The sequence below is a fragment of the Scomber scombrus genome, chromosome 4, assembly GCF_963691925.1.
Source record: "Scomber scombrus chromosome 4, fScoSco1.1, whole genome shotgun sequence".
In the NCBI taxonomy this organism is placed as follows: domain Eukaryota; kingdom Metazoa; phylum Chordata; class Actinopteri; order Scombriformes; family Scombridae; genus Scomber; species Scomber scombrus.
In genome coordinates, this window is record NC_084973.1 from 6567552 (window position 1) to 6580587 (window position 13036).

The 13036-nt window shown below is 39.2% G+C and overlaps 1 protein-coding gene across 2 annotated transcripts in view; it reads right to left on the reverse strand.

Annotated features, from left to right (window-relative positions):
• The window catches only part of sema4c (sema domain, immunoglobulin domain (Ig), transmembrane domain (TM) and short cytoplasmic domain, (semaphorin) 4C), an 87668-nt gene that overhangs the window by 22461 nt on the left and 52171 nt on the right, over positions 1 to 13036 (reverse strand). For both annotated transcript variants that reach the window (XM_062418158.1, XM_062418157.1), the window contains one exon: positions 1873 to 2027. In XM_062418158.1, the coding sequence (XP_062274142.1) occupies positions 1873 to 2027 (155 nt within the window). The remainder of the gene's footprint in view (positions 1 to 1872; positions 2028 to 13036) is intronic.

Genomic DNA, 13036 nt, shown 5'->3' on the forward strand with positions numbered 1-13036 from the left:
CTCTGAGAAACAGGGCCAAAGCCATAACACTTGTATGTGAGAGTGTTTGTGTGTATGAACGCCCACATATTCACAGTGGATATGTTTACGCTGTTAGCAGTGAAATATTGGAGCCAATAGCTGCACATATTACAAGTTTAGTATTTGGCAGCGTACCCACACTGTATAACTGTTAGAAGCTTTTAGCAACAGATAACATAAATAACTTCCACATAAAGTAATAACTTGGCAAACTGCCATAAAACATCTGAATTGAGTCCAAAATATAATAAAGCCACATACTGAGTTCTTAACAAGTAATTATGGTACTATAGGTAGTTTAAGTTTACTTGTGACAGTATAACTCTAAATATGCCTTTGTAGCAAGTTTTTTTGAGTTTAAAGCAAATTAAGTTTTTTTTATTAAGCTTAAAATTGTCAAAATATAGTAATGCTATCAGACAAGTCAAAATGTTTTTAAAATAAATAACATGTTAAAAATTCAAAGGGGAAAGTAAAAAAATAAAAATAATAATGTATGTCTTAGTTTAGCATATTAGTATGCTAACACAAAGTACAGCTGAGACAGAAATATAGCTAGCATTGCAAATATTGAGAAATAAATAAATATTTAGTAATAAACCCTATTAATAGTAATAAACCCTACCAAACTATTGTACAGATAAAATATTTTACATGAAAATGTTTTGTGTGGTTAGATAGCTTGACTTGAATACTTATGGCTAGCTGAAACAGCAGCAGCCCTTTAAGCTAGCTACCTAGCTGAAGCTAACGCTCTTCATAGATCTACACCAGCCATGTTAAGGTCTTAATAACATTACCTTCATCTGCATGCCTCTATTATTTACCAAAGACCACTAAGGAGATCTATTTTTTCACTACATTTTAATTAATTTACAAAATCTTTGAATAGTCTGAAACGCTTTCACTAAATTTGATCATTTTCATGGTTCTGGATACATGATTTTCTATGGGTTTCGAACAAAGAGAATAACACTTTGGTTTGTGGTTAACCCCTCTCAAAAAACAACTCATTAAACTCAAAAAACACATGTGGGTTAAACCAAAAGCAAGGCTGTTTTCTGCTTTGGAAAAGCTGACATACTGGAGGCACATGGCTCTTAGCTAGCAGCGGCAATTAATATATTTTATTGTATTTTGTGACCCTTCGAGGAGGATACTTTAATACATTTTGAAAAGGCATTAAATAGCCTGACAGTGTGTACGTTATTAGCTTATACAAGCCTGAAGATTTAATAAAAGAAGTACAGGCCAGACCAATAAAAGACCCAACAACTAGTATGAGTCAGTCGACTTTATAATGGTTCTGTTACCTTCTTTGATCTGCCAGAATTTTTTTTCTGTGTGTGTTCTCAAACGTCCTTGAATCCAAAAATGAGCCAAAAAAAGGAAATAAATTAAGGTCAGTCTGTAAATTAATAGCCAGCCAAGAAGTGTTGCAAAGGCAGAGATTATGTTTCCTTTCCTGCTTATCCAAGCTGAACCTTTGCAATTTTAAAGCTTTTATACAATAATTATATCACTATTTATATCATAATTGAATTTAATATATTTAAATTGCAGATTTGAAATTGTGTGTTTTACTTTGCTGTGCTCAGTAACCAGGCAGTGTAGATGTTTTTTTGTTCCTGAACTGTCCATCATGCTGCTCTGTGATATTACATCTAAGGTGTTATCATTTAATTTAATGGATTTCTTCAAAAGCCTTTCAGTAAGCAGTGACAGTAAGACACTGTTGTGGATAGAATTCTTCTTCTTGAATCCTTAGTTGTCCATATTTAGCACTTGCAAATTTGAATCCCCTTTAGTGACAGCTTTTAAACAGTGTGTGTGTTTGTGTGTTTGTGTTACCTGTGGCCGTAACTGTCTGCTAATGTCGTTGGGGTCCAGGGCGAACAGTGCCTCCCGTGCTCCGATGTACAAAACTCTCTCGTGGTCGGACAGAGTCAGCATGCTGTAGTTGAAAACTCCCTGAACGCTGAACCTCGCCATGCTGTCCAACACATCTGGAGAAAGACACAGCCAGGTGGTACATCGTTACATTACATTACTGACACACAGTTTGCTGCAACTGTCTCTGTTTCCATCTGATAGATGAAAGAATGAGAAGAACATTTCACACTTTCCTTGCAGGAATAAGTTGATGTCTCAGCTTATTCACACCACCAGGCCTCGGCCGCTCCACCCCCTATAGCTTAATGTCATCCCTGCTGCTTCTACATGTTCACACATTATCCACATCTCTTCTCTTCTTTGGGAACTTTCACAACTCTCATGCTCATGAACTTCAACCCATCACATCTTCCAAATAGCTCCACAATTCTAAGATTCACAGTTTCTACTAACATCCAATCTGTGTTGCACTAATCAATATTATTATATCAACAATGGGGGGGGAAAAATACTGTCTAATATTGTAGTGAAAAACCTGTCACTCTAATCTGCAGTTCCCCTCAGCTGTATGGATCGTTAGCAACTTTTAGTTTTTTGATTTTCTGGCCTGCAACTTTTGATTGTCCCTCAGACTCCAAATAAATTTTGTCTGACTGATGTGTAAATAGGCAACTGTTTGCTAAAATGTTCGCCACGTCAACTTTATAAGGCAATAATATACCTTATTGTTGTGTTGACACCTTGTTGTGCTGCCCCTCAATATAAAAAACCCGAAGACAAAGCAAAAAAACCTCAAACAGTGAATGAAGGTTTCAAGAATTATTTTTTTTGGGCCAGTAAAAAGCTTTTACCTTGTAGTGTTATCTAGTTCAATAGATGGTGTAATAACGGCTTTCTCTTTCACTGAACTTTTCACAGAAGATATTTTGACATGTCACACTATGAAAATCACACCTGTGAAAGTAAATAGTAGGCTTACAGTCACTGGAGGCTTAATTTAATTCATCTGCTTCAGTTCCAGGCTCCTTGTAGTGTGCATACTGCCTCACTGTAACACAGTCATGACCTACTGGAGCACTTGTTAGTTATTATTCAATTTGACCGCAATTACATTTTTGCAGTTTACAGAACAGCATTTGAAAAATGCCATATGAAACATTACTGAAGTTATGGACAGATACTGTAGATGCACTGTGAAAGCATTCTCAGTTAAAACTGGTCGGGTCCTAATGAGTTTGCAGAAACCACCCAGAGTATCTCGATTTAAGATCTGCTGTAAATTATTCCTGCAGGAAGGAACGCTGCAAAGAAAGCTTCCCAAGCTCTGAATTTACTTTAGGAACCTGGAGCAAATGCCAGCCTTCAGGGTGAGTCTGATAAGCTCCAGATCTGTATGCCAGAAGTGAGATAAGGTCTATTTAGAAAAGCTGTACAAATAAACAAGAGGCAATGATGCTCTTTTACCAGCCCCTGCTTTGATGGAGAGTGCAGCGGAGTGCACCATTACAGCCACGGCAGACTGACAGGCAGCATCTAGGGGTTGTATAGTGGTGGTATTAACAGGGAGATGCATGTCTGCACAGTCTAAATCTTTTCAGCCATCAAGAAGCCAACCTTCAACAGCTTCAATCAACCAGAGTTTAAATGTATGTTTTTAAAGTGAGTTTGCTATTGAGCCAGATGGCAAGATGTTTGTAGTCCAAGATATGTGAAATAAATTTTAAAAAGTCAGTTTAGAGAAGTCATTTTCTAATTAAGATAATTGTCTAATCTTGTTTTGAAAATGAAAATCTAACTTCTGATGTTTCAGAATTGAACACAGCTTTTAGATTAAAGATTCAAAGACTTGAATGAGTTTAAATTGATAAACTGCATTGCAGCATGAAGCAGACTGAAAAGAAGAGCTTAATCCAGGCTATACAGAACACCTATACCACAATAATGCAGGGCTTTAGAGCTGGACATTAAGAGCATTATTGCAAATGGAATATCAGATCCAGGTGACAACGTGGACAGAATACAGAGCATAATAATACTTAAAAATGCACACTAATAATGGGTGTAAATCTGAGTGTGTGATTAGATTGTTCATTATCTGGGCTGCACATCCAGATGCAGGCTGCATTTTAAATACAAGGCCTCTTACTCTGATTAGCTATCACTCAGAGTATTAACAGAATATTACTCCCCTTGTAAAACCCAGTTATTGATCCTTTGACATCAAATAGCTGAATCGATGCGATTTATCTCAGGAAAGTCTAACTTGTTTAAGGATTGCCCATATTTTGGGTTCCTTCTTGTCATGCTGCCGGCAGACTGGCACAAACAATCTCGAAAAAGATTATGAGAAAATCACAAAATGTTCCCTGCACAGTCCCCCATCTGCGGGATTTGTTGAAAAAACATCAAAAATTTTTAAAAAGATGCACCCGTTGTTTGTCTGTTCACTCTCTTGCACGAACACACGCACGTTCACACACACAAATACACACACTCACACACACACACACACACGTGCTGTTCAAATCCCCTGACTAGCATGCAGACAAACCAGCGGTGCAGAGCACAAAGCACGACAGAGACAGGAGAAAAAGAGAGAAAGGATGGTGTTTAGTTTTCATTATCCACACTCTTGTTGCTTGTAGTGTCACCTTGTTCTCCCTCTCCTCCTCTCTTTTACTTTATCTGGGCTGATAGAATGTGTGCAAAATGCGAGGCGACGACAGCACTGCACGTAATGCGATCTCATGAATTGAATAAGAATATTTATTTTTTTGTTTTCCACGGGATGAATGTTTTTACTTCTTTCACTGTTCTCCCGACTGAAAATAGCAGCTGTACTCCAGGGAGGGGACGGCAGGAACTGGTGTGATTTATGGTGTGACTAACTGCTCATGTGATGCTGTGGCCTAGTTGTGACTAAATGGACTTACATACATAGAGAAAGCTGTAGTGGATAAAAGAGATATGTGTGTGTGTGTGTGTGTGTTTGACAAAAGAAAGGAGGTTACGAAAGTGATACTTATTACTGAATTAGTCTACAACCACTTGATAGCATATAATAGACACTCATTATTATACCAGCTCTTGGATGTTGATCACTTTTAACTGCTGCACAGGAAGTAATGCATTTACTGTGACAGAAAAAAAAACATGTTTTTCAGTACACTGGCACTTTGCATGTGTGCAAAACAGTGCGCTGACAATTTTACACCAAAGATGGTGCCAAAATCAATAAATACAAGAACGTTAAGCATGATTATTTTCGTAAATACCGCCCTGTAGGAACAGATCTGAGCCTGCAAGTCAATTTCAAAAGACTAGACACATATTTAAAATGCATTATTACATGTGGCTAATTACCGTTTCTTTTTTCTTTTTTCATTTTGGCACAGTAATATAATTTTCTGGCATTTTATTTCACATGTAACAAGCTGTACCTGATTATGCAACACAAACACTTGACCACCTGCACTCCTGCACACCTGCAGATTTATCACCGTGCACCTGACACTAAAACGTCTCCTTCTAAATCACCTAAAAGAGAGTCTCACCTGGAGGATAGGCTTTTCCAAGAGGGATAGACTTTTAATTAGCTGTTTGTGGAGACTGTTTCCTCCTCCTATCTGCAATCAAAAAGTTGCTGTTTTCCTGTAATACAATATCAAGTGGCGTCACCCTCTCTCTGGTCTTACTGAACATGCAGAGCACTACGCTAAGTACGAGTTGCTCAGCTTATGTCAAGTGTTCAACTTCAACTCACTGACAACAACCTAGCCAGTGGCCTCGAGGTAATTTCGGTTTGAAACCCCGACTCAGTTTTGTAATGAGGGCAAAAGCTGAAAGTTGATATTCATTAACTTCGAATTTGAATATTTTCATGGAGATATTCCACGTTTCAACTGCTGACTCCAGGATAGTTTTCATGGCAAAATGTTAAAAAAAAAAAAAGTGTCTTTCTTGGGGGCAATCAAACTCAACCACTGAAACATGCCGCAAATATTTATACACAAATTAAAGGAGATTAAAAAAAAACCCAGAGTGGCGACATGTCGTGAGAGGCACAAGGAGGATGGCGGGAGAGAGATAGAAGAGGGAATATGTAACCAAAGGAAGGAAGGAGGGGATGAGTACTGAAGTCAGCTTATTATCTGAGGAGCAGCAGTGTATAAACATTGGAGGGTATGTGCGGATGAGCGAGTTAGATGAGAGTGAGCGGAGAGGGAGAGAGAGAGAGAGAGAGAGAGAGAGAGAGAGAGAAAGAGAGAGAGAGAGAGAGAGAGAGGCAGCATCCTCAGGGGAGAACTGAGCACATCTGCTATGTTCCACACAGCCGGGCAAAAAAACTCCAGAGCTGACACACTTACTGAGGTACAAACACACACAACACACACACACACACACACACACACACACACACACACACACACACACACACACACACACACACACACACACACACACACACACACACACACACATACACACACACACACACACTTATACTTGTGTCGAGGTATGTGGCTACACACGCAAATCAGTTGCCATCTGAACACATGTACACACAAAGAACATGAATGGTTTGTGTCTAAGCTAAAATACACATTGCATTTGCATACACAGTACTGACACACGCTTTGGATGTTATCAGCCCATTAAATGGCTGTTATCAGTTGTCATCGGGACCCATACATTTGAAGTAATACGGCCCTATTCTACTTCCTAATTGACTAATTAGGCTGTTATCATTTATTGGTAAGCTGGGGATCACCTTTGAGTGACAGACGCCATCTACTGGCTGTAGTATTTATGACACGTGGAGGTGACATAGCTCAGGTGACGTTAATATAAATTAATTTCCTTGGGATTAGGAGGCTGGGTTTTACAGTTCCTCTGATTGGCTAGTATTCGTTGCCTTTATTGGTGAGGTTGATTAGGTTTAGGCATGAGGATTGACATGGTTAGGGTAAGGATAAGATCATCAGGCTCAGAGCCAACCAGAGGCAGAGTAGGGGTGGATCTTCGCAGAATGGGTGTGGGAAATGACTGATAACGAGCGTTTAATGGTAATATCCGAAACAGGTGGTCTCCAGGGTGCCTGCTCAGTGACTTGAACCTCTTTCCACTAAAAGAAGGAAAGTTTTGCTCCAAGCAGCCTGTTTGAAGTGAGTAGCAGCTCTGTCATTAAGAGGTGATGCGGGCAGACGCACTTACAATCTCCCACCACACTGTGGCAGCCCTCAGGCTATACCTGCTGTGTGTATGTGTGTGTATGTGTGTGTGTGTGAGGTTGTAACTTGCACGAGGGTGGGTTTCTCTTCAGACTGTACACACCTGCAGTTCATCAGTGTTCACGTGCAAGTGAACAAGCGTGCATGTTTGTGTGTGTGAGGCTTTGTGCACGGTCACATTTAACGGTCACATTTATGTAAACAGCAGCTGTAGTTTTAAGAAAATCTGACTTTAAAAAGATGTTTTTACAGCTGTGTGGAGTTAAATTTAAGGAAAATGAAATGACCAAAAAAGAAGCCATCCTCTGTTCTAATAGTGACTGAGCAGAAAAGGGAAAGAACAACAAAAATTATCAAGATCTATGACGCCAAAAGCATAAACAAAGCATATTGTAGCCTTGGTAACAGTGGGCACACATAATCCTGTTGGTGTTCTACATGCTGACAAGAACCAGCCCTGTATTTACTGTATACGTAATGTAAGCAGTATATTTTAGGACTTTTTCATTCATGGTTAGTATTTGTGTTAGGCCAGTTTGGGTTCAATTACAAGGCCTTTGACACTTAGATACAAAAGTTTGTAGAGACAACAATAAAGAGGAGCATATAAATAAGAGCGCAAATAAGAAATGAAGGGCAAAGGCAAGGAGAGGCGTAATGGCTCCAACAGACAGAGGGAGAAATACAAACAACAGACCAAAATAGAAAGCCAGAATGGAAAGGAATACAAAAGATAGGCAACTCGCAGGGCCTGACCGAGGTCAGTGCCACGGGAAGCCAAGATGATCAGAGATCACTGCACAACGAGACCTCTTCTCTGGCTCTGAGTGTATTTGTCTTAAGCTGGGTGTGAGACTGTGATAACGGAAGGTAATAGAAAGAGACAAAGAAAATGTGACAGTTATTTGGGATCTGTATGTGTGTGTGTGTGTGTTGCTGTTGTGTGCACAACTATAAAGGGACACAGGGGGTTTTAGTGCATTTTCAGGTCTGATTTTGGAGTAAATGAACTGAATGCATCATAGTAAGTGGCATCAAATAAATTCAGGATATGTTGCCAGATTTCTTTTATATATTTAACCCATTAAAGCTTAAAACTTAGACAGGCTGCCTAGCATTTCATTAAACATACCACAGGTTTTTATTTTGATTAAATTGATTGGTTTCCTTCGCTTCAGGCAAGTAAAAAATCCTGCATTTAATTTTTTAACAACAAAACACAATTTAAAAGTAAAAGTAAAAGCACTCATGAGGCTTATTAAAAAAAGGTCTTCTATACATTATATTACTGGATCATTATTACTGATGCAATGATGATGTAATGTGTAAGCAGATTTTCATCATAGAAGCTGGTGGGAATGAAACTGAAGTTAATTTGAACTACTTTTACACTGTTGGGTAATATTCTATAGCAATGTGTCATATCTTATAAAGTACATATTTCCCTCTGAAATCTTGTGGGAGTATAAAGTTGCATAAAACAGTACTCAAGTAAAAAAACTGGTCCTTTCAAACTTCACTTAAGGACAGTACTTGAGAAAATGTATGTAGTTACCTCCCATCACTGTCAAAGACGTGTAATCACTGTGTGGTAATGCCTCCTGCTCATTCGGCTGATATAACATGTTGAGAATGTTGAGGCATTACAAAAGAAAACAAAAGCCCTTCCTGTTCATTCCTAAAAATACTAATTTCTCATTTCACCTTCTCTCTGTGTACCTTTTTTTGTTTTTCTTCCCAGCAACACATGACAATACAGTACAGTTTGGTCTACGAGATCAAGTGTGCCCTTGAATGCATCACAAGGGAGGATTTTTTTCAAAGAGTCCTTGCATAGAACTGCAGTATAATTCATCACAGAATAATACATTCATCCTTATGAGAAGCATAATGTGAATGTGACAATTTCTAAGGTCTAAAGCTATCTGTGATGTATTGAAGGCTATGGCTCCTTTGAATGTAACAGAAAAAGAGGAATTATTCAACACAGACAAAAAAAGGAATGTTCACTTTAATGGATAAGCTATCTTATGGAAGTTTCAAAGCTCTGCAAGCTCATAGTCAGAGTATGAACTGAAACCAAAGGCTGCCTGAAGGTAGGAAACCAATCTGACGTTTGGGATTCTTCTGGAAAAATAGTCAGAATAATGCACACTACATATAAATCTGGTTAAAGGGCAGAAACATGCAACACAAATCTAAGACCCAGAGCAGCAATTTATTGTAAAATACAAATGGAAAGATAATTGGTTTCCTTAATACTTTATGAGTAAATCAACTAGTTTGACTCCATGGAAAAAGATTGTATGTGTATTCTATAATGTGTTCATGTGTTCAAATCCTCCACATGTGTATGTATGTGTGTACAGTTCATTGTAGGGTATCACAGGCTTATGAAGCAGCTTCAAAAAGTCCAGTCCAGCCCAAATAAAACCAAGCCAGACCAAGCCAGCCAGACTGAGAAGAACTCCCATGAAGGAGAAGGAGAAGGAGGAGGAGGAATAAGAGGAGGATGTGGGGGGGAGGAGAGCGCCTGTTGCTTCACGGCCGGCTGAAAAGGTCTCGATCAGGGCCTTGACTCTTGTGATCTGCCTCCATCAGCCACCCAGCCTCCCTCTCCCTTGCCTGCTATAAATACATCCAGCCTCTGCTTATAGCTTCTAACCACCGAGCCACTCACACACCAAACTATGATTAAAGGCCTATTTTAGGGAGAGCTTTGAAGCAGCTACGAACAGCGAACGAGAAGCAGAGACAGACAGAGGAGGGAGGAGAGACGCTGCGCAAGCACCCACACAGACACGCAGACATACCCCAGTGTGCGCGCTGAGCGTCGTCACGCCCGCATCTGAGCAGACACCCTCTTTGAAAAGAGAAAAAACAAACCCGAAAACAACGCACACAAAGACATTCACGCACTCCCACGTGGATGCGCGCATTTTGTCTGTTGCACAAACGGCAAGTTCACAGAAGAGTCAGGTGTACGACAGAATGAGAGCATGGAGATAGAGAAAGAGAAATAAACACAGGGAGATCTATACATGCCTTTACTGGCTGGATGTGCAAAAATCAACTGTAAGCTGAATTGAGGTTATTATACTTTATAAGCTACTGTAAATTTAGCACGGATTAAAAATGAATGAGATTTATTGGATTACTCAGACAAAAAAACAAGGAATTTAAGTACACAAATCAATATACTATAAAGATGATTTCACAAAAGTACATGTTTTTAAGCCAAAACATAACTTTTGAATGTGTAAGCTGCTATTTGCCAGTTATGGAACATTTTCTTTAATAGTTTTGCCATTAGGGATGCAAGATATTGGATTTTCGCCAATATCTGATATGCTGATATTGTTCAACTCATTTTGGCCGATCGCCAAAGCCGATGCCAATATATGCACATATTTTTTTCTTCCACCTAATTGCAGAGAACATTAAGTCTCTCCTGTGGAAGAATGCGTATTATTATGCCTGTTCTTATCCCGATGACCCCACTGGCAGATGCAGACATAAAATATTATGCTTTTCATAATGCACTCATTCACTGGGGAAAATAAGAACTACTTGAACTTAGGTTACATGGAAAAAAGTAGTCCACAATCCACAAGGACTATTTGAAGGTAAGTGTATTGTGCAACTGTACAGCACTTTAAGCTAACTGAAAGAACAAAAACAGAGATAGTGTAGTGTACTGATATCATACATAATATAAAGATGGGCCAAACCACTACTTTTATTTTCATACTTCAAGTACATGAAGCTGGAAATGTTTATGTACTTTGACTTGAATGCTGAATTTTTACTTGTAATAGAGTATTTCCACAAACAGTTGAACAGTTTGTGGAGCATTCAGTCAATGGTTTGCATTATGTGTGCGTAATTAAGCTACATCTTATCAGCCTGTCATATCAGCTGGTGCAATATTTAATCTTAAAGCCTTTATCGTTACGATACCGATGAAGTGCCGATATCATTGTGCATCCCTATTTGTTCTCTATCCCTCTTGTTTTTTTGTCGTGGCAACGGAGCAACAGAATCCAACAGAATCGGAAGAGTGAGATAAAAGGATGGGAGAGTGGTAGGAGAGGAAGTGGTAAAAGTGGATTAACACAACAACTGAACAAGTGAGCCCAGTGGGGGGGGGGGGGGGGGGGGGGGGGGGGGGGACGCTTTTTAGAGGGGGTGAAGGAGAAGATGAAAGTGCTCGTGGGGGGGATAGAACAGCCTGACGCGGTGGGGGGTTCGTCCTCACGATCCACAACAAGCAGAACAAATCAAGAGCTGGTTGATGTCACAAGTGAGGTTTTTTTCATTCCAGTGTCATGGTTCGGCGTGTATGGCTGGTATGGTGGCGGCCACCAGCTGCGGAAGGCTTCTCTGTGCATTGTTGTGGTGGCACACACACACACACACACACACACAGAGAGAGATAGAGAGAAGCCTGTGAAGCTCAATGGTTGCAGCATGACACTGCTAAAGTTTTGGAATTTGACAGAGTGAACAATCCACATGCCAAAAATTACAACAATTTAGTCATACCCAAGAATCCTTGTTCAAACAAAAATCCCCTAAAAAGCATTTAGAGTGTGGAACGCCTCACTGGAACCCTGCATAATGATGATAAAACATCTTCATAGATACCGATGAAATCTTGTCAAAATGTCTCATAGTAATTGTTTTAGCCAGCACCTCCATTATTTTCAAAACTGATTAATTTAAAGATTATTTTCTTTGCTCAGATAGGGATGCTGGGATTAAACTGCATTAATTTGACGCTTTTGTCCACAGCAACTCTCATTTTCTCTCTGCATACATTGCGTCTACGATTTACGCTCATCCCTTATCTACCACCCCAGCTACAGCCTCATCAAGCCTGGACTACTTGCATGTTAGATTTTTTGTCCAATTAAGTGCTGCACTTATCAGTCAGTACTAGTACTTTTTAATGGCTGCGGGTATTCATGGTGTTGTCATTTTAAGTGTTGAGAAAAGTATACATGGATTGCTGCTGGTAACACCTCCAAAATCCTGCTTCCATTATTCTTTCCATAACTTTGGAAAAATTTTGAATAATTCCTATCATCAACACATCTATTCTTGTGAACAATTTTTATCCCCAAATGCTGCATGTGCACGCTATTTGCAGGCTGTTGCTTTGGAGAACTGGCACCTTTATAAGTACTATTATTAAATCCATCATTCGGTCAATCAAATGTCAGAAAGTAGAAAAAACAGCCACTTGAAAGTCTTCAGATTGCTTGTTTTGTCCAACCAACAGTCAAAAAGCTGAAGATATTCAACTTACAAAATGAGTTGATTATTTTTCTATTGATTGACTATTCAATTAATCATTTTGACACTTTGGTGTGGTGTAGTTTATCCAACAGATATGGATTTAAATGAGAAATTTATTTATTCCAAGTATCTCATGTTAATGGTCTGGAAACTGCCTAAATATGAATTAATCACATGTATTATGCAGTTTCACATGTGATAAACCCCAATCTGTGAAATTTCTGCATACTATATGTAACCCCCCCCCCCCCCCCCACCCCCTTCCCCATTTGTAAATCTGTGTCTTACTGAATTACATGTAAAATAACATATCTGAAAATCACATGTGTCTGTGCATATCTGTACTTTATTTATGAAATGTTCACTTTTTGAAGGATGAGGATAATGGATGACACTGATTTTTAATAGGAGGTCAACAGTAGTGAAGCAGTGCATTAACTCAACCATGGTACTACTGCTACGTATGAGGAGGTGCTTTAGATGAGAGCAGCCTAGAGTGGCATTTTCATTTTAATCCACATGGCCACTTGCCTCCACATCAGCTCTCACAAAGTCGGTATGACAACAAAGAGCACTCCAGGTCCTAACAT